Source organism: Brienomyrus brachyistius, chromosome 19 (genome assembly GCF_023856365.1).
Source record: "Brienomyrus brachyistius isolate T26 chromosome 19, BBRACH_0.4, whole genome shotgun sequence".
NCBI lineage: Eukaryota > Metazoa > Chordata > Actinopteri > Osteoglossiformes > Mormyridae > Brienomyrus > Brienomyrus brachyistius.
Genome location: NC_064551.1, coordinates 17,240,172 through 17,262,007, shown reverse-complemented (window position 1 = coordinate 17,262,007; position 21,836 = coordinate 17,240,172). Strand labels below are relative to the sequence as shown.

General features: G+C 42.4%; 1 protein-coding gene across 1 annotated transcript; it reads right to left on the bottom strand.

Annotated features, from left to right (window-relative positions):
* Positions 1-3,061: 3,061 nt before the first annotated feature.
* thbd (thrombomodulin) lies at positions 3,062-5,852 on the bottom strand. The gene has a single exon (XM_048985925.1). The coding sequence runs from the start codon at positions 5,193-5,195 to the stop codon at positions 3,603-3,605; it is 1,593 nt and encodes a 530-aa protein (XP_048841882.1). The 5' UTR covers positions 5,196-5,852; the 3' UTR covers positions 3,062-3,602.
* Between the last annotated feature and the right edge of the window lie 15,984 nt (positions 5,853-21,836).

Genomic DNA, 21,836 nt, shown 5'->3' with positions numbered 1-21,836 from the left:
ACTTAAAAATAGTGTAGATTAAGGAATTCCTTAGAGGTTTAGCGAAGCCTGCAATGCAGTGTAAATTAATTGCAAGAAACGATCCCGTAGGATGCCTCGTGCCCATTGCTTCCGGGATAGGGTCCGGACCCCCGTGACCCAATAGGATAAGCGGTTTGAAAAATGGATGGATGGATGGATCCCGTAGGATGGGCTATAGTGCAACCCTGCATGCGTATCGCTATCCTGAAGAACCTTCATTGTTGAGGAATATTACCCCCTACCGGTCAATTCCTGAATCCTTTCGGTCTAAAAGAAGCGATGCGACAGTAGGAACAAGTGACCATCCGCAAGAAAAACTGGGTGAAACGAAAACTATGTCCTACTTAGGCAGCTGCCACAAATCCTACTACTGTGCTTTCGTTTGTGATTCCAGCAGTAAAATGTATAATACATGCGGATTAGTAAAGACCAGGCTTGTCATCATGACTGAGGGTCCATAGAGCAGTTGCAGGGGTCTGCAAAGCCAAGAACTGGTATAATAATGTGACACACATACAGCATGTGACAAGGGAGGGTTTCAATATGCTAAAGTTGCACAATTGCACGACAAGGGAGGCTGGACACAAGGGTTTATGTACATAATGCATTGTGTATGTAAATAAAAGTAAATTATGCAGCAGGATAAAGGATGGAATAAATGTGGTGTCCGATGACTGACAATAAATATAAGAATAGTAATAAGGTAAAGTGACCAGTGCTGGGGGGATTTTTCGGAACTGGCAGGCAGTAAGGCGGTTACTGAGTGTCCTGACAGCCAGACGGAAGAAACTGTTGCTGAATCTGACTGCACTGGATAAATACTTATTACCCTGTGGTGTGTGACATTGTATAGTTAAATATGGAAACAATCATATTAGAGAAACGCAAAGCAAAGCGTCCAAAGCTCAGACCCTTACTCAGATACCACACTGATTCTCTGCAGTTTGCTTACTAGGCACATATGGGGATGAACGATACAATGATCTATACAATGATCTATACAATGATCTATAGGCTCTACTCTGAATTACTTTACATGTTTCAGAAAGCTTACTCTGACTTACTCTACTGTCATAGACCACCCCCAGAGGAGCTCCATCGATGGCACGTAGCCAGTCTACATCACAACAACCACAACCCCTCCACATCATTTACAATGTTACATTTCACCCAGGGCAGTGTTACAGCTATCTCGAACTATGGGCTAAATTGTAACATTTCACTCCATGTGTGTGAGGCTAAACCATTCATTGTGTGTTTGCGATACAGAGATAAAAACCTGTGCCGTTTAATAAAAGACACATGTAAGTGATTTGTGAACTTTGAATGTGATTCTATAAAACAGTTCCGAGGTACAAGCAAAAATGTAAAAAAAAACACACACATTACAACCATCCCCGGTCACCCCCTACTAATGGTTAAGCTAATGGTTAAGGTGACATTTTGTCAGGGGGGGGGGGGGCATTTCTAACTACGCCTGTTACGCAAAGGAATCACCGTGATAAACTGGGTTAAATATAAGTACTGGCCACCAGAGGTCGCTGTAAGTTCACGAATAGTTGTTAGAGAAGGCTCTCAACGGTAACAACCACCGCGGAGTTGTTTTGTATATAGTGAATAAACCTACACATATTTTCAAATTTTAACATGATTCAAGCTTAATATGATTTTTGAAATTAACATTATGTAATTTTAACGTAGACCTTATAACACAAAAATGTAATTTACATCTCAGTGACATGCAAATGATTAAATAAATGAACTTATGTAATACTTAGAATTTAAACGCATTCATCAAAGATGCAGGAAAAAAATAATAATATAAGCTGAATACGGGGCCCTTTAGTTCAGTCCTTGACAAACCTTCACTGGTTTTCACATTTCTGCTGCGCTCTAACCCTAAACTGCTGATGAATTCAGGCGTTTTACCAGCATCTTCGCTTGCACAGCCTTGCCAATACTTGAATAACAGTGTTTTTTTACGATTGCTGACTGAAGCCTGTAGATGTGAGGGCAGGGTGGTGAGCCTTCCAGTGCCGTTGGTTTTGTGGTAAATGCTGCGCCTCACATTTCCAGTCAGATCCTCAATGTCAGTTAGATGAGGTCACGATGTTCTCAAATCTTTACAGACTCTAACTCGTGCAAGTGTGAACTGTTCATGCGCTGGATTGCTTTTGGAATGATTTCTGTTTCTGAGTCAGTTCTTGATGCTCTGTAAAAGTGCACAGCCTTAAAGAGTAGGAGTGTATATATATATATATATATATATATATAAAAAAAACAAACTGAGGGTACAGCTCTTTCAGACAGGTCATATAACATGAGCTTATAGAAGTCATCACAGCGGGATTGAATGCTTCTTTGAAGGAGATTCTTTCTTTGTTGTGATTTTTATTAATGTTTCATTGACCTTTTCTTGCCTTTTCAATTAGGTGCAGTAAGGGTGATGAGGTTTTAGCCCTGCTTTGTTTGGAATATCATTTCACTGTCAGTCACTACCTCGTTTAATCTATTTGGATCCAATAACGTAATCAGTGGGAACTGGGTTAAACCAATCAGTGGCTGAATAATACTAGCTGTAGTGATAATATAGTTTTCAGGAGACAGAAGTGCCTGTTACCCACCCCATGTGTGCAAAATATCTATAAGCTAGAGTTTGCTTTGACAAAATAACTGACCAATGTGGCAGCCTAGGCAAGCCTGTATGTCTTATGGCAGGACTATTCACATCACAGTCCTCAAGGTCCGATCCCTGCTGATTTTCCAGCCTTCCTTTACCCGTAAGCCTGTGTGAAGCCTCTGTGGCCAATCAGTATCTGTCTCGTATCATGCGGCCAATCAGAATCAGTAATTATTAAACGAACTACCTAGGAGAACTGAAAACAAGGCCTGGACTTGGGATCAAGGGCCAGATCTGAAATGCCCTGAATTATAGGATTGATCGGGCTCTGCAGTGAGTGTTATTATGGTCTAAACCTTTAAACAATTGAAGTACGAAATAAAACCTACTGAAATCACCAGGAAAAAAATCCAAGTAATCAACAATCCAAAGAACAGTTTTAATTATAAACAGGCATAGTGAGGCACAACTGATGACATCTACAAGACCATCAGATGGTTATTTTACAGCATAAATGATACTTCTTCACAATGTCTCTGAACACTGGACAACCAAACCGTTTTGTGACTTTCAGGTGTAGCAGCAGCACAGTAGTTATACAGAATATAATGACTTGAAACTTTAAAATAGGCTACGTTTGGTTGGTGACGTAAAGGGAAATGCATTTCTCTCCCACTAGTTCCCAACTCGCACATCAGAGTCAGGATCACACACAGGTGTGTGTGGGAGATGCCCGGGGATCACGTCTACCAACCAAATAATTACATTCATTTCAAACGACAGTTAACTTAAGTACCTCAAGGTCATGCTCATCGAACAGTCATTTTGACCAAAAACACCAAAAGTGCAAACATAATTTTATACTTTTTTTTTTATCATTTATATTACAAAACATTCAGATCCTTTTAAACAGGCTCTTTCATCTGGCAAGAAGTAAACAAATAAGGTTAAGCCCCAGGTGCTAGCACGTGTTCAGTGGTAAATGTCTGTCAGGGAGTGGCATATTGTCCTTCTCAGCTGTCACATGCTGGAGGTTCTTCATGTCTTCGCTGTTGTTGTTGCGGATGCCTCTGAAAATCCATTTGGAGTTCATTTTAAGGTGCAAGAGTAATACCGACAGCAAGACCATCACTACAACGCACACTATGATGGCAAACAAACCGCCGGGTGAAACTGACGAAGTTTTAGGTCCTGGACGCGTTGGAATTGGAGTTGTAAAGTCGTACACCCCTCCATCTTGTTCCTTGCATTTAAATCCATCCTCCAGGAGATATCCATTCTCGCAGGAGCATATGTAGCTTCCGTAAGTGTTCACGCAGTTCTGCTCACACTCATTTTGCAGGCACTCGTTGATGTCGACACAGAAGGTGCCCGTGTCTCTGAAGTCGGCGATGTATCCCTCCGGACAGTAACAGTGCATCTCGTTGTTCGGATCGCATTTCGCAGGGCATTCCTCCTTCGGGCAGTGGTATTTACAAAAAAGCTCATCAACTTTTATAAAGTCCTCAAAGCACGAACAGCTGAAGCTACCATGCGTATTGAGGCATTCGTGATCGCACGGGTTTGACAGACATTCATCGATGTCCACGCACTTATTACCTGACATCTCGAATCCGGAGGGGCAGGTGCAGGTAAAGGAGCCTGGTGTATTGACGCACAGTCCGTCAGCACAAAACCTGCTGTCGCTGCACTCCTCAATGTCCCTGCATTGCCTCCCGTCCTCGGCGAGCTCGTATCCATCTCGGCAGCCGCAGCCGGACTTTGGGATGCAGTACTGCTGACAGGATAAGGAAAAGCAGGGGTCTCGCGGGTCATCCACGCAGCTGACACCGTTCCCTCCGAGCACTTTTCCACTGGGGCAGACACACTGCAGAATGTGATCATGTCTAACGCAGTCAAAATCGCAGCCGCCCTTGTTAACTTCGCAGCTCCAGGGTGCTTGAACCCAATCCTTGCCGTCGCAGATGTATTTATACCCCGATGGGACGCTCACTGCCTCGCTGCCCGCCTCAACAGAACAAAGTGCTTTACTTGCATGGTAACTGGTGTTATACAGAACGACCCCATTAGGCTGATCCCCCAAACGGCCGCAAGTGTTTCCCAGCCCGCCTTGGCATATATACCCATCTATCCTCCCGCTGCATGGTCTCTCCGTCCACTTAAGGTCACTGGAAAGGGAGACGCACCGCGGCTCGCACGTCCTGTGGCTGTCCTTCCAGTTCGTGAAGTCCGTGCTGTTGCCCCCTGTCGCCCAGTTGTAGCCCCTCATTTCGGACGATGGGTCTGAGCACACGGAGTCTAATTTTAGGCCGATCCAAAACTCACCCTTAACATTTTCCAAGAGATGAGCGATAACTTGGCTGGACTGCCGCGATCGCACGGCGGCCAGGAAGCCGCTCCTCTGTCGGCAGGCTTTCAGGGACGCCTCGTAGTCGATGGACTCGGCGATCGCGGAGAAACAGACGTCCCCGTCGCAGGAACAGTTATAGGAACCGGCAGCTTCAACCAGGCGCGCACAGCCTGCGACCATCAGCAGTGCAAGGAAAGTCTTCATGATCTTCTCTCAAGCTTATTTAATTCAGATCGATAGTTACGACTTTGTTTTTAATCAACAAGTAAGTATGAGATCCCAGTCTGGGAAGTTCTCCTTTGCTGGGACCGTGTGCCCGTTTTTTATAAACGCCCAGCCCAGAGACAGAGATTTGAGAAAGGAAGGAAGTCCCTTAATCACCTTCAACGTAAGTTTTTTTAAGGCTGCAGTGGAGAATAATGCTTCATATTTAAACCCCCTTTGTGACACCCGTTGTTGTAGTGTACTTTGCTTTAAAAGAAAAACAATGATTGCATGGATAAAGTATGCATTATAGGCTACGTAAGCGTGTTACACTGGTGCGCACATTTCCAGTTGTGATATTCGTAACACGTCAAATTTAGTTCCAGCAGCTGTAACTACATTTTGAGGGTAGAAAAGTTAATAATACAACCGAGAGTTAAAGAATTATATGTTTCTTGTATTCGGCTTACATTCATCAGCGAAACTATGCTTCTCTCCCTACCAGAAAGTCCACCGTCCATCTTCCTACGGCCGCACGCAGTGCTCGCCGAAGACACGGGACACCTCATCAAGTCTTAGTATAAGTTTAATATTTCGGATATTAATTGCTGCCAGTATCCTCCATAAAAGCACCGGGTTATTCAACACCGTCCCTTCAATGATATGTCATATGACATCTGATTGATGACTCAACCACCGTGCGCATGTGTTTCACGCGGGATTTCGGCGGCAGAGCTTCTGCCCATTTATAAACTGGGAATTTCAACCTGCTGTTCACAGGATTATCCACTGTATATCCGCAATTATTCCAGTGTAGCAAGTTTCAATCTGCCGTGTTGACAGTCTTGTTTTAACATTGCCATAATGGTAAATTAACAGCTAATATTCAATGTTGTCATTTCAACATCATTACAACACCTGAACATCTTCAAAGAGGCACGCATATACAGTTTGCACTATATAGACATAATTCTTTAAAACGATTTATAGACCTCGTAGTTTTCCGATTAATCAGCAATAGTTTTCCCCTATTCTTTGCTTTAAAACAAACATTATGACATTTCAGTAAATGTTTCTGATGAACAAATGAATTTTAAAAACGACTTGTATACTTTTTTATACCTGATATAGATTTTTGAAAAATATGGAGTAGTTTTATTTTTTTTCCGCAAGCTGTGGAGCCACAGGTGAAACACACAAAAGGACTTTTAAATGTATTAGGATTTCAGGAAAATGAGCGGACATTAGGCACCAGGATGAAAACACGTAGCCTCATTATTATGGATAATAATCTGTGAGCATTAATGAAGAAAATACAGCTTCTGAGTGTGATCAGTGTGTTGAGCTTAAGGCAGCACTGTGCTTTCCAGTTAAAAGCAGTTTTGGGAGGTCCATGTCATTCCACTCCTGCTGCTTATCCTAGAACTTTCCCTCTCTGTAGCTCAGGTGTCACTCCATGGTCCTTCTTCTCGTGCTATAAATAGGAGCCAAGTCTCAGGAACCAAGCATTAAATGATATCATAGGGAGTCTGTTAGCTTCTCTCTGCGTTTGTAAGAAGGTTCAGGACCATAAAGAATGTGACATTTCTAGCATTTGCTGGCTCCATGATCCCATTTCATGGGCAACACAGTGCTTCATGTCTTAAGGATTGGGGGCGTGAATCCTGCCCCTGCTGTCTCTTTGATGTCTGCATGCGTGCAGTTAAGCTGATTGGTGTCTCCTGATTTCCCATGGTTTGTGGGTCTTTGGGTCCCATCCAGGATGTTCCCCTGCTTCCTCGGATAGGCTGCCTGTGATCTTCTTTTGGATACATTTTCAATGTAATTTTGTGGTTCATTCATCTTATAACTACTTACCCAGGTCATGGTCATTGGAGGGAGGGGGTGGTAAGTGATTTGCTGAGAATATTCATCGGGGGTCAGGGCTGCCCAAGGAGACATAGGGAAACACCCTGGACAGGATGCCAGGTCACCAGAGGATACATTCGCATGCGCCAGCACTGAAAGACATTTGCAGACAGGCCTAACTGCATGCTTCTGTTCTACAGGAGAGCATGCAGGCCCCACACACATAAAGAATGGCGGGGGGGGGGGGGGTTATTAGTATTCCCTCTTCCAGGACAGAGAAGACCTATAACAGTTTTACTGTAGAGTTACTGGAGACGGGTGAGAGACCTTTTTCTGCGTTTGTCATGTTGCTGAATCTTTCAACACATCCCAAGGAGAACCTACAGAGGGAAGTATATGAACTTTTAAAATGTGTCCCTATAAAAACAGGAGTGTTAAACAGGCTACGACTGAGGCCCGAGGGGAGGTGTGTGGCTCAGTGGTTTCAGACATGGGCTGTGCCTGTGACCAGAGGGTTGCATGTTCAAATCCCATTGTTGGCTGAGTGATTTCACTGCTAGGGATCTGATCAAGGTGGACGAGCTACCCCTTTGAGTCTGGTTTCTTCCCACTAGGGAGTTTTTCCTTGCCACTGTCACTGCTTGGCTTTCTTTCTGGAGGCTTTGGGCAGGGATAATGTAAAGCGCTTTGAGACGATGTAATGTGAAAATGTGCTCTGTACAATAAATTGGGTTAAACCCCTAAATGCTCTAGGGAGTGTCTGACTCTGCTTTCTCAAAAACAAAAAAGTATGTCACTTTGGATAAAAGTGCCTGCTAGATAAATGTATATCGTATGGCCATTTGGGTGAAAATTGTGTAACATTTAGGCCGTGGATGTCTTGGGTGCTAATTTATTTATAAACCTAATGCGTATAGCAATCAAAACCATTTTTCAGTGTTTCCAAGGTCCCTTCTTATTGCTTTCTGGCCGTGGTACAAGTGCCATGCCACTCTGAGTGGCAGATCCCAGAGACAGGAAGCCAGCCTGAGCTGGGGAAGGTGGAAGTGGAGAAGGCGTGCAGATCCAACGTGAAAATACCGAGAACAGGCGCGAAAGACATCGATGCTTCAGTCATCGGGCAACTAACTCTGGGTTTGGACCATTATTATGTTTTGTCTGAATAATGTTTCCCTACAGCTAAATGACTAATCACTTGCTAACAGTGCAAATATTATTACTAGCAGAGGACAAGATAAGGCTCTTTCATTAGCAAAGCTTTTGGTGGGTGTCACCCTGGTAAAATGCTGCAGTCCCGGGTGATTGGAAACATACCATGATGTAAATGGAGAAAACTCCCTTTTCGCTTGAAGTTTTGGGGGCAGATATTACCTGCTTAATTTCCATCCATCCATTTTCCAAACCGCTTATCCTACTGGGTCGCGGGGGTCCGGAGCCTATCCCAGAAGCAATGGGCACGAGGCAGGGAATAACCCAGGATGGGGGGCCAGTCCATCGCAGGGCACACTCACACACCATTCACTCTCACACCTATGGGCAATTTAGCAACTCCAATTAGCCTCAGCATGTTTTTGGACTGTGGGGGGAAACCGGAGTACCCGGAGGAAACTCCACGACGACATGGGGAGAACATGCAAACTCCACACCCATGTGACCCAGGTGGAGACTCGAACCCGGGTCCCAGAGGTGTAAGGCAACAGTGCTAACCACTGCACCACCATGCCGCCCCATTTTTTTAAATTGCTAGACATAGGCATACATAGAAGAAAACATCATAATTTGTAGTATGTGTTTTATTTTTATAATATGTGATATCTAGTCCTTTAACATCCATAATTATAATACAATGTCCTCTCTTTTATCATCAGTTCGTTTAGCCTTTTTGAAAGCGTTGAAATTCAGCTTGTACTTGCTTGCAAGTAGTACTTTGATGGAAATGAATAGTCTGTACATCACAAGTTTAATTTAAACCATTAAATAAATATTCAAATATGGGCCATTCGCACTAACTTGAGGTTTAACGAAAATGTTACAACGAAATACAATGCTTTTGGTGCAGAGGGACTGACATAAATTTAATAAATATATTAAAATAATGTTAATTGTTGCTCTGGTTTGATGATTTTTTTGAAGGTACTCAAAGGATAATGCAGCCAAGGACAGCAGCCGATGGTTTGTGGTGGGATGTTACTCACCGACACCTCTGCCGAGGAAGAGGAAGGAAGGCGGGGCTGCTGCCTCTTCCTGAGGCGTTGTATTTCCGCCAAGAGAGTCGGGCGATGTTACACAAGGAATTATGGAAAATGGGAAAAATATGACTCAAGCTTTTGTCCAATCGGAATTGAGTAACAATTACAAGTAGTAAAAGCCGGTGATGTACTTTCGGCCAGCGTCCAATTCCGCATGGGGCAGTGAAAGATTAATAAGTTTTTATATAGCTTTCAGGGGAAAGAGCCTGTCAGGTTTATTTATGCAATGCAAAAACCTAGAAAAATACACTCACCAAAGCTTCAGTTGAACAGGAAAAATATATATCATTTGTGTTAAACTAATACAATTAATGTGCATGTCACTTGTGTTCATATGAAATTAAGGTTTAATAACTGAAGGCGGTTCATTTTAATAGATTAGATGAAATATGTACTATAGTCAAAAATGCAAGATTTGAGGTGGATCAGGACCCAAACTCCATGGACCAGACGTACTTTAACCCTAACTAGCCTTGCAGGATTACAGTGATACCCAACATTTAACCTGAATCGGGAGGTTAGAAGCCAACAGAAACACACAAAGCCAGAAATAAGTTTCTTTTGGGGTCATTCATTCATTCATTCTTTCATTCAAAGACTCATATTGTTAAATACAGTTCATTTTTGTCCCTCAAGCCCGTTTGTTAAACCCCAAACCCACATGAGTGTGCAAAAAGAAGAGATCAGGAACATGCCTCTGATATCCCCCAAGAACATGCCTCTGATATCCCTCTAGAACATGCCTCTGATATCCCCCTAGAACAAGCCTCTGATATCCCCAAAGAACATGCCTCTGATATCCCCAAAGAACATGCCTCTGATATCCCCCAAGAACATGCCTCTGATATCCCCCAAGAACATGCCTCTGATATCCCCAAAGAACATGCCTCTGATATCCCCCAAGAACATGCCTCTGATATCCCCCAAGAACATGCCTCTGATATCCCCAAAGAACATGCCTCTGATATCCCCCAAGAACATGCCTCTGATATCCCCCAAGAACATGCCTCTGATATCCCCCAAGAACATGCCTCTGATATCCCCAAAGAACATGCCTCTGACATCTCCGTCCCATCTCATTAATGTACTGCTTTTACGAAGAGGCTAAAATCTTCCTAACCTCATTCCATAAATGCTATCTTCCATATTGGTAGAAAATCCCATTACGTCAAACAGAATGGAGACATTTTGTACAAATTTGAATTTATCGCCCTCGAAAATTATCAAAGGGCGCTTTCAAATGTAGAACGGATATTGTAAAAGGAAAAAAGAATGTTTAGGTTTCTGGTCTGTCTTTTCCTTGGCAAAGGCTCCCTCTGAGTAATCCTTAGAGAAACATGGGCAACTAGTTGGTTCCCAGGACAGTGAAGGACTGGGCACTTGAGCCAGGCCCTTAACCCCCCCCCCCCCCCCCCAAGTGCTCTAGAGACACCCTGCTTTCTCAATCACACCGGGCTCACAGTCTTGGGATGCTTGATTAATTCTTATTAATGTTGCATATTTGCTGGTTTCATAACAAATGTCCATTTACAAGCAATGTTTAATGTATCTCAACATAATATATCTCCCATATAGAACACATATAATCATCCAGTTCGGTTCTTGCCATTTTGCTATTAATTAAAATTGTAGTCATTGGCTCCCAAAGGGACACTAAACAGAAATGATTGATGTTTTATATTATTGTAAATGTGATGCTAATTAAAAATCCCCCAATGAGGCTGCTTGTTGATGAAGTTTTTAACTATAATTTTGGTTTCAGTTTCTTACTACTTGAAATGAATATTTTACCGAAAACTGTTGGTTGTAATATGATATATAATTTATGTAAACAAATGAAGTAAAGATTTTTGTTATAAAACCAGTAAATCTACAGTATTTTAACGGCTGTGGACTAGGGTGGGCGAGGGATTCGGGCAAATTTTCAGGGCAAAAGAAAACTCATTTGATATAAAGACTAAAGACTGGAAGGAAAGAAAGAACAATGAACTGATGGTATAGATTTCCGCTCCTTTTCATGAAATATTGCCTCCAGCCAAGCTATACATGGATCTCAGCTGAACTGCTCTTACAAGAACATGGCCTTCAAACACGTTCCTCAGCCATGCTCCCTGACTTCCCCTCAAGCTATGGTCCAAACATCAGCAAGCATTGTGAAGAATCACGGCCAACATAATCACTGTGCAAGGTTAAATAAACAGGGCAAGGAGGGAAAGCAGAACATCGTCCCGTTCAAGTAGGTTTCTGCTTTATCGTCGGCATAAATTCATACTCGTGGTTTGACTGGACAGATTTCTCTAAATGCCTGATTTGAATCATTAGTTCTGTGAACTTTCGTCCTGCTGAATTTATCTCTTTCATTTGAGCAGGCTGAACGGAACTGAGACCTAATTATGGAACATTCCTCCTGAGGAAAAAATACTATCAACACCTCCCCCTTACATTAACCGCACTGTCTATCCATCTTCCACAGTGATTTTTCTGTGTAATGAATAATAAAAAAAAGTTACCAGGCATATTCAAAGCAAAACTGTACCAGACAATATTCACAGGAGAGAAAACATTGTACAGCTTGCATTAGTAACAAAATCTGAATGAATGTTTTCTGCCCTTTTAAAATCCAGTAGACGAGAGGCTACATTTTCAACAGATGATAAATACATAGCTTACAGAGCCCTGCTCTTTCCTTCCTCGCAAACATTCCTTTTCATGCATGGAGAAATTTATCAGAATAAATCTTTTGAACCAAGTTGTCCAGGACGGGGACAAAAAAGGTTAACAAAACCTGGAAACTAGTGATTACAGGAGCCAGGACCCACGCCGACGCTGCCGAGTGGGTTGCTAGAGAGGGGAAACAAACAGAATGGTCACTTACATCATAACCAGGAAGTTATCCTGGAATTGAGTACAATATCTATGGTCCATTGTGTGAGAGGGTAAGCGGCGACGAAAACATGGGAGAAAATGGCAGCAAAAATTAGCCAGAACTGGCAGCTGCTGCCCATTCTGATGTAGTAAAGGCTGTGATCGCTGTGGTTTCATTGATCCACAGTTGCACCTGTCCGATCTCTAACAGGAACCACAGACACTGAAGCTCCACCTTTCTGACTGGACCACTCAGGGTAGCATAAACAGTGTGGGGATGCAGGTTCCCTTATCTGCTGAAAAGTGTCCGTACCTCCCTACAACCCGAACAGTACAATGTAATACTGGTTCGATCCAACCAAGGTCGAGATGACGACAACATGGATTCCTGCAGCTGTATAGCTGTTTACACTGTGCCCACCCTTGGCATACTGCATAGACTTTATATTATTTGCCTAAAGTTACCTGTTTTCTTTTTTAGTTTTCAATTTTCTTTTTCTGCCACGGTATGCCTGGAGCGTAACTGCGAATCATGATTCTTGAGCACCGTATTTCTTTCCGTATTATTATTTTCACAGTTTCAAAGTTTTGTTTATTCCATACTCAGTTATGCTGAGTAGAGTGTGCAGTGAGACGCATGGCTGGCAAACTCCAGACTGTGAGAAATGGGAGACGAGAGACGAGATGTAATGTATTACGAACATGAAATCTTTTTGGTGGTGCTACAACCTTGATACCCATCGACCTTGATGCGGTGGGTAGGCAAAAATGTAATAGGTGAGTCGGTGTGTGTGTGTGTGTGCGCGTGGTCCAAGTATACCTTACCTTATAGGGACCAAATGTCCCCATAACGTGATAAATATCCGTTTTTTTTTACCTTATGGGGGACCGATTTCCTGGGAAAACTCTATTTAATAAAAATCTGCAATGAAAAAACTAAAAATGTAAGAACTCTTGTTTTTACTTTGTTTACCAACTGGCCAGCAATCTGGCTGCAGATGTAGGCAGTAGTATGACTGCCTTTCCCTTAGTGTGACAGTATGCAGCTTTGCATTGTTTATTGTGCGCTCTCAATTGTCATTCCTGTCATTCCATGCAATCATACGTTCCAGTTTTACTATGGTAATCCGGCGCGAAAGGAAAAGTCAAGTGGCGCAATAGCTAAGTTTGCAGAAGCAGATCCTAGACTTTCCAACGTCATGCTGGGACGGCACATGGCGGGCAGCCGTTGGGGCTTTTCAGGCTAAGAATAGCCTGATGATACGGGGAGCCTGTCCTCTCAATGTCAGTGCAGGTCAGAATGAAGAGGGCCAGGGGGAGATGTGCAGCAGCAGCTTTTACCGCCACTCAAACCGCGCATTTGCATGGGGCCCCTCAGGTTTTGGGGCCCTCTATTGGCCAGACACAATCACTACACTAAATATTCAACAAATGCATTCTGCATTGAGGAGATACTGAAGCAGCATGTTTCGCTAACCAGCTAGCCAGCTACAGTCTTCTGACTCTGCTTGCTTGTCGGTATTTTCAAAAACTTTTGGGGCACTGGAGGGCCCCAAAATAATAAACCTGCCCCTGTGCATCTGCAGGGTGACTAAACGGTGCCATTTATCTGCCTGAAGGTCTCCCTGACATCCGCATCCAGCTTCAAGCGATTGCACAGCTTCAGTCGAACGGCGACAGAGGCACGTGACGGGGGTGGATGAGGGGAGGGAATGGAGGCTTTGCTTGGCCGTGAGAGTGGAGATGGGTGTAACAAAACAGTGCAGGAGACTGAAAACAAAAGGAGAGCAAATGGAAAACACTCAGAAAGATTAAATGGGCTGCCGTCACAGGCGGGAGTGCAGGGGCACCAGGCCTATTCTGCGCTTGGGAGGAAAACGAGAGAGAAATCTGTGATGAAAGTTAACTTAAAAGAAAGGAATAAGGTCGTCACCTGGGTGCCACATCCTCACATATAAAATGTGATTATTACTTTGTTTATTATGTTTATGATATAACTGACAATGAATAGAGGGTGTCATGCTGACCTGGGGGCAGTGCGGATGTCTCACACCTCCAGGGCTGGGGTTTCATGTGTGTGTGTGTGTGTGGATTAGCTTTATATTACCTTGTGGGGACCAAATGTCCCCCACAATGTGATAAAAAAAAACCTGTTAGTTTTCCTCAAGCATAAACAAAGTATGTATGCAGTAAAATATGTTACAGATTTTCTTATCACTCCTTTAGCAGTGGCTGCATGGATTGTTAGTGATTGTTTATTATATAGAGATGGTTTCCATTTGTTTGTTTTTGTGCAAACACAACCTAGAGAGAGACAGCGCTGGAGGACTGTGGCTTGTTCCGTAAGGAACAGCTTTGGAATTTCTCAGAAAAAATGGCCGGCATTTGGGAAATGGCGAGCTGCCATCTTCATGCCGAGGAAGCCCCAGACCACTTGTACAGATGGATATTCCTTCATGTGTTCTGGAGATACTCAAATATTATGAATTCATGCAACCCCTTCATTATGGCAGCATGGGTGGATTTGATGGTGCAGAGGGAGGCAGTTTATGAATGAAACTCACGTTTATATAAGTTACTTCAAATCTGACTTTCCCCAAAAGGTTTGCAGAAGGCCAGTAATTTACTGACATTTGTTTATTATAAGTTTCACTTTTTTGGGGGGGGGGGGGGGCAGGCATTGTAACTGTAACTGTTTGCTATGTTACACAGACACTTAAAGTCTCATTTAAATTTAAATGCATATTAACACCTTTAGAAAATGAATTTTGTTTAATTCAATTAACTAGAAATTTTACAACACAGGGGTAAAAACACAGAAATCTGTCCTCATATGTCCAACTTTTTAGGTATTTTTAGGTAACTTTTAAGTATTTTCAGTTAATAAAATGTAATGGGATTGGATTTTTGTGGTGGGAGAGATTTTGATTGTATGTTTACCTATCTTCTAGTCACTTGCAAATAAACCAAAAATCGTACATTACTAATCACAGCCCCACTCACCAATTCAGTGGTGTTTTCCTCCCGTTGAGGTTTTTTTTTAATTGTTGATCATTAAAACTGCAATATGCAGTGCCACATGTTTCCAATTTCAGTCTTTTTTTCTTTAATAGAAAACATGCCTTGGCTGGGAAGATCTTATTCTTAGAGTATTTTGCTATGTAATACAGATGACATCTCGACGGCCTGAAAATCTTATGCAGTCATTCATTATGTTGCTAAGTAACATATATTGCACAAATAAAAGCTGATTACTCTTTGTTGGAGTGTGCCATGCTGATGAGAGCTCAGAAAAAAAGAGGACAATACTTGATTTTTAATTTGTTATTATTTGAATAATATTTATAGCTTTGGAAATATTAGCTAGGGAGTAGCTCACCTGACTATTTAAAACACAGTTTCTATTATTGTTCTAGCTTGTTATGTGCCATTAACCATCCACTGGTAATAAATCTTGTGGTGAGCCCAGTACCTCATACGGTGCACTCTCCAGCGTTCATTCAATGTCTAGAGATTCATTAAGGTACCTAATGACTGAATTAACGTGATTCTGGTTTTATTGTTAGGGTGGTGCAGTGAGTAGAATTGCTGCTTCATGATTCCATTCTGTGTGTCTATGTGACGTGACCATGCTCTCCCCCATAAGCAGTGGGAGGAATCCTGATTCTCCGGTCCATAGACATGCAGTGAGGCTACGTGATGTCTACGTGATGTCTACGTAATGTCTACGTGATGTCTACGTGATGCCCAGGATATGCGGTTAAAATATGGAAGGGTAGTTCAATTGTATTGACACATTCATTGACATCTGTTACGCATCATCTACTCCATTGACTCACTGCCATTTCAGTGAGTAATAGTGATTTAATGCTTAAGTGTGCAGTTATGAAGTGACCAAGATGCAAATTTAAGAGGCAGATGGAGGAGTCATGGAGTCATTTGGTTAAATCCCAGCATTATCATCCAACACTCACATAACTGTTCACGTCAGAGTTAAATCCCCGGAACACGTTTCAGAATGCGAAAATGTAACAAGCTACCAAGTAATGGGAACAATCATGCCATCATCTCGAACTACGAAAGCGTGCGGCATCACACCACCCGAGTCAGACCCAGGGTGACCCCTCTGGTCCAGCCCTGGTTCAGACTGCCCCATGTTTGAGTAACATAAAGAAAATAATGAAGGAAGATGCTGAAACTACTACTCACATAACGAGAGGAAGAAAGGCGGTGATGAACAGGATTTAGAATCATTCAGAGTATTAACCGTATTTACAGCTCATACCACCACCGCCAAACCGATAATCTATGAGACTTAAGGGCGTAATTTAAGGGAAGAAAGGATTCTATCTGCAGAATATTCAGTACATGCACAGTCACACCCCATGGGCAGCTTAGAGATGACGAGTAGCCAAATTAAATGTCTTTGGGCTGTGGGTGAAAACCCACACAACTGAGGGGAATTTGTAAACTCTTCAAGAGCAGGACACTGGTGGAAGTGTAAAGTGTAAACAGTGGTAAGGAGTCACTGCGTACTGCCTTGTGGCCCCTTACATATATAACACTAAAAATGTTTACAACTCTTCACCTATATTTTTACAAAAAACAGAATGAGATGCCATTTAACAAACACCAGTTTGAAAAGCGAGGTGTGGAGGGTTACAGAAGCGTCTATGTTCTTAAAAGCAGTTTCTGGAGTTAATTTTTCATTTTGCATGAAAATAAGAATAATCAGAAAGACACGCTGCTTGTTATGTTCATCCTCAGTTCCTTATTCACTCTTTCAGCCCATAACCACCAAAAATATTAAATCAGGTTTCTTGTCTTGTTTCCAGGCATAATTAAACGCACACTGCATGACTGCAGAGTGTTTATTTCCTGAGATTATGCTGATTTATTTACCATAGTTCCATTGAATGGTCACTTAAATATTTGCACAGATTTTTGTGGGGATGGCAGAACATAGTTAATAGCCTTAGGACATAAAATCCTGAGCTGGTGGAAAACATGGTTTGGGGTGAGAAGATTAGCTCTCAGAAATGAAAGGGGAACTTCTTGGGATTGTGAAGTATATGGATTGGAAACTCTGGAGACTAGTTTAAACCTGGATGTCACCGAAAAACAATAGAAAGTTTGTTTTTTCTTTTCTTGCTTCCTTTCTGAGCCGACAAATGCTTCCTGTCCAGAAAATTAGTGACTGGATTTGACAACAACTCTATGTGCAGGAATTTCGGGGTTAAAAGTGTCTTATTTTTTTAACCTGGCAGACTGAATGCAAAGTGAACTGATAACCTGCATTCGAAATCATTCTTGTAATAAAAACAACAAATGAAGGCTTTTTTTGTGATGCGTAGTTCATGGTGTACAGATTTAGGGGAATCTTTGGAAGGCTGGATGCATGCAAAGAAACAAAGAAAATGTATGTAAATTGTCCTTGATCCCTCTCAGACCAAGTAATATAACACAAAATTATTTTGCTGGTTAAATATGAAGGTATGATAACTCACAACACTTCCAATTCCCTCTGGGGTTTTCCACTATTTTACTCATATGTAAAGCTTAGTACTTTCATGTAACTCAAAAAAGGTCAAAAAAAACATGACGATAGCAGAGGATTTCAAAAGTTGGGAAGTTATGTAAAATGTAAATAAAAACAGAATGCAATGACTTACAAACCATATAAACCCATATTTAACTGAAAATGGAACTAAGACAACAAGTCCATTGTTGAAACTGAAAAATGTTATTGTTTTAAGACAAACATTTGCATGTTTCAAAAAAGTTGGGACAGGGGCATGGTTACCACTGTGCTGCCTGGTTACCACTGTGCTGCATGGTTACCACTGTGCTGCATGGTTACCACTGTGTTACATCAGGGACGGATTATGGGTTGTGTGGGCCCCTGGGCAAAACGTTTGCGAGGGCCCCCCCCCCCCCCCCCCCTTCACCACCAGCACAACCACCACAATTCAAGGGCCCTTGGCAGCCAAACGCCCTCCCTATAGGGTCAGGGTCCTTGTAGGCAGAGGATCAAAGAATGTAGGCCCTCTAAAATAGACAAACAAAAATACATTGTTGATAAGCGTTGCAAATTGTTTTGGGCTAGGGGCCCCACGGGGGCAGCGGCCCCGCTGGCCCGGTCTGTAATCCGTCCCTGTGTTGCATGGTTACGACTGTGTAGTATGGTTACCGCTGTGTTGCATGGTTACGACTGTGTTGTATCACCTCTTCTTTTACATTTATGTGAAGTTGGAGTTTTGAAAGTGAAATGTTGTGCCTTTATTGCACACAAGATTGCAGGTTTTCAGCTGCTCATCAGTTCTGGGATTTCTTTGTCATATTTTTCATTTCATGATGCACCAGATGTTTTCAGTGGGTGACAAGTCTGGACTGCAGGCAGGCCAGTCCAGCACACTGACTCGTCCACTATGCAGCCATGCTGTTGTAATGCACGCAATATGCGGTTTGGCATTGGTACCGTAGATAATGAAATTCCCAAATACTTTGCAATATTACGTTGAGGAACATTATTCTTAAAATGCTGCACTATTTGACCACAGTCTTTCACAGAGTGGTGAACCTCTCCCCATCTTCACTGCACAGAGTGGTGAACCTCTCCCCATCTTCACTGCACAGAGTGGTGAACCTCTCCCCATCTTCACTGCACAGAGTGGTGAACCTCTCCCCATCTTCACTGCACAGAGAACCTGCCTTTTTATCCCCAGTCATCTTACTGACCTGTTGCCAGTTAACCTATTTAGTTGTTAGATATTCAACCAGGTATTTTGTTTTAGCATCGCACAAATTTTCCAGCCTTTTGTTGCCCCTGCCCCAATTGTTTTGAAACGTTGCAGTTATAAAACAATTACATTCCTCAATTTCAACACCTGATACATTGTTTTTGTTCTGCTTTCAATTAATCATGGATTTATATGATTTGCAAATCATTGCATTCTGCTTTTATTTACATTTTGTCCCAACTTTTTTGGAAATGGGCTTGTAGCTGGTTTAACTGGTCATACCAGCATCACAAGCTTAATAGGCTGGCCACACCAGCATGACCAGGTGGTGACCCACCCAGAGCATTAAGGGTTGGGAAATTACCATCTAAGTCCATCTTAGATCACCTTAGACCAACTGAACTCAGCTAAAAGCAGCATCACCTCTTTTTTTCATCAGGGATGCTTATAGCACATAGAATCCTTGTATATGTGTTTCCATTATAATCAAGAAATGTTCTTATTTTCTTTCATAAATTAGCTGCCATCCACGGCCAGGGAAGTCACGTGGCATAAATCAAGACAGTGCATAACTTTCTTCTTGATGTATTTTGATTTTGGGAAATATGACTGCGAAAGAACGATGCACTTGGCAGGGCAAAACAAAACAAACATGTTCTAGCATAATCCTAGAGATAATATTGCCACAGCAAATGACACACAGTTTTACTGAGCATGGCAGACTGACGGCGCCTGCGCAGCCGAGGCAGACATCTGATGCTTCAGCAGACTGACGGCGCCTGCGCAGCCGAGGCAGACATCTGATGCTTCAGCAGACTGACGGCGCCTGCGCAGCCGAGGCAGACATCTGATGCTTCAGCAGCTGTTTGCGATCAACGTTTTTAGTTATTTGTGCTTTCATGAAAAATGTAGTTTACCTTTAAGCCAAGTTATACACAGATCCACGAAAGGTATGTAAATAAAATTAGAATGAAATAAGAAAATTGAATCATTTGTGAATAAAATACTGTTTCTGCCTGTTTTCAGGCAGAATGTGATGCTACACTTCTTGTTCCAAGTAGCAAACATGCAGTTTTTGTCCGTAAGTATTTGTATGGTCATGTGCATTTATAGGATGGCTCACTGGGCAGTGTTGCCACCTCACCCCTCCAGTGCTGGGGGGTTGAATATCCCCTTCACTCTGTGTGTATGGAGTTTGCACGTTCTCACCATGTTCTGTGGACCTGCTCTTCAAAGACGTACAGTCTTTGTGAACTGGTGTCGCCACACTGCCTCTCGTGTGCTTCCTGTGATGGACTCGTTCTCTGTCCAGTCCTCAGCTTGGCACTAATGGACGCCCTGTTCTTCTCACTCGGATGATATTTATTTGTGATCCCCCTTCTGATGTTACTGTAGGTCTGAAACAGTGTTTATAAGGCTCTTGTTCTCTTTGCTATCTTGGACTTGGTCCTGATCGCTTGTTGGAAGCTCAGCCTGACAGCACTTGTAAGTCGATCTCTTTACAGCTGCATCTTTTTGATGTCCTATCGGCCTCACACGTACTTCAGTTTGGACAAAAGTGCCCGCCAAATTAATAAATGTAATGCTTCCTAAACTAATGATACCGATAAAATGTTTTTTAAGGAGACTTTAGTTCATGTTGCTGTGCTGTGTGAGTCTTTCTTCATTTAGAAGTGATGCAGAGATTCCCACATTTCACACACCATGTGACACACGAGCATCGAAGGAATTACAAACCAATGAGCAGCTTGTGTCCAGACACCAGTCATCTGGACCAGTCCCTCTGTGTCACTGGTTTCTGTATGCCTTGCAACAGAATGTCTGGCTGGTGAGTAGGGTTGGAGTCGTGCCCTAAAATAATCACTCACCAGTATGAGGTGAGCCAGTCATGTCCCTTATCAGGAAAAGCGGTTGGATCTTCATGATCTTATTAAGGCCCTCATTGTGTATGAAATGCATCCTTACACTCTGTGTACATAGTTTCATAGATGTTTAGTCTGTGTTGGACCAGTTGTGCTAAAGCTACTGACATTTGTTATGCAGAGACATAAACCACATCTCTGTAAAAGAAAAATAAGGCAGAGGGAACCAGACAAAGGGAAGGCGGTGGACCCTGTTATGCGTGAACTTTACTGCTGCTAGTGCCTTTTTGCAGCACTTTCTAGTGATGCCAGATTTGTGTCTTATAAATCCTGACACTACACTACAGACTCCTGTTTCCTGGAGATAAACTCCACATCCTGTTTTCTTACCTGTCTCTAAATAAAGAACCCTTCTCACATAGAGTTTTTAATTTATTTTTATATTTAAAGTCTTCAAAGAATATGCAGAACAACGTTGAATTCCTCATTTTCTATTTAAACATTTTAATATGTTCGGTTCAATCTGGAAAACTAAATATTATTTATAAAGGCTGATTGTAAAATACCTTGTTTTTTTCTTTGAATTTCTCATTATTTGAGTCAAGTCCAGGGTAGAAACATCCTTCACCAGTTACTAAGAGCTGCAAAGGGCCTTATTTAATAACCATGTATACAATACACATGCTCGTCAGAACAGATAACTTCCTTGTCAAGGTCTACAGCAAAACAAGCCGATCCGAACAGAGCCAATTAGAGCTCAGAGCCAATGGGCTCATGGTAAATGACCCGAAGGCTCCTTGCTGGATATGGGATTCCTCCGAGGAATGCGCAGGGATCCCCTATGATGTCATCCTGTGCAGCTATGGATTTGTCTTGCTGTTCACTGTCGAATCAACTAACCAGAGTGTGAAGGGCAAAAATCTGTTACTGCAACACGAACACATCCTCTTCTCCTACTTTAGAAATTGGATTATTCTGACCCAATAAGGAAATGTTTGATCGAACAGGAGAAAATCATTTTTGCTTTTGGTACTACCGCCTCGCAGTATTCCCCGTATGTCCCTGGACCACACTCAA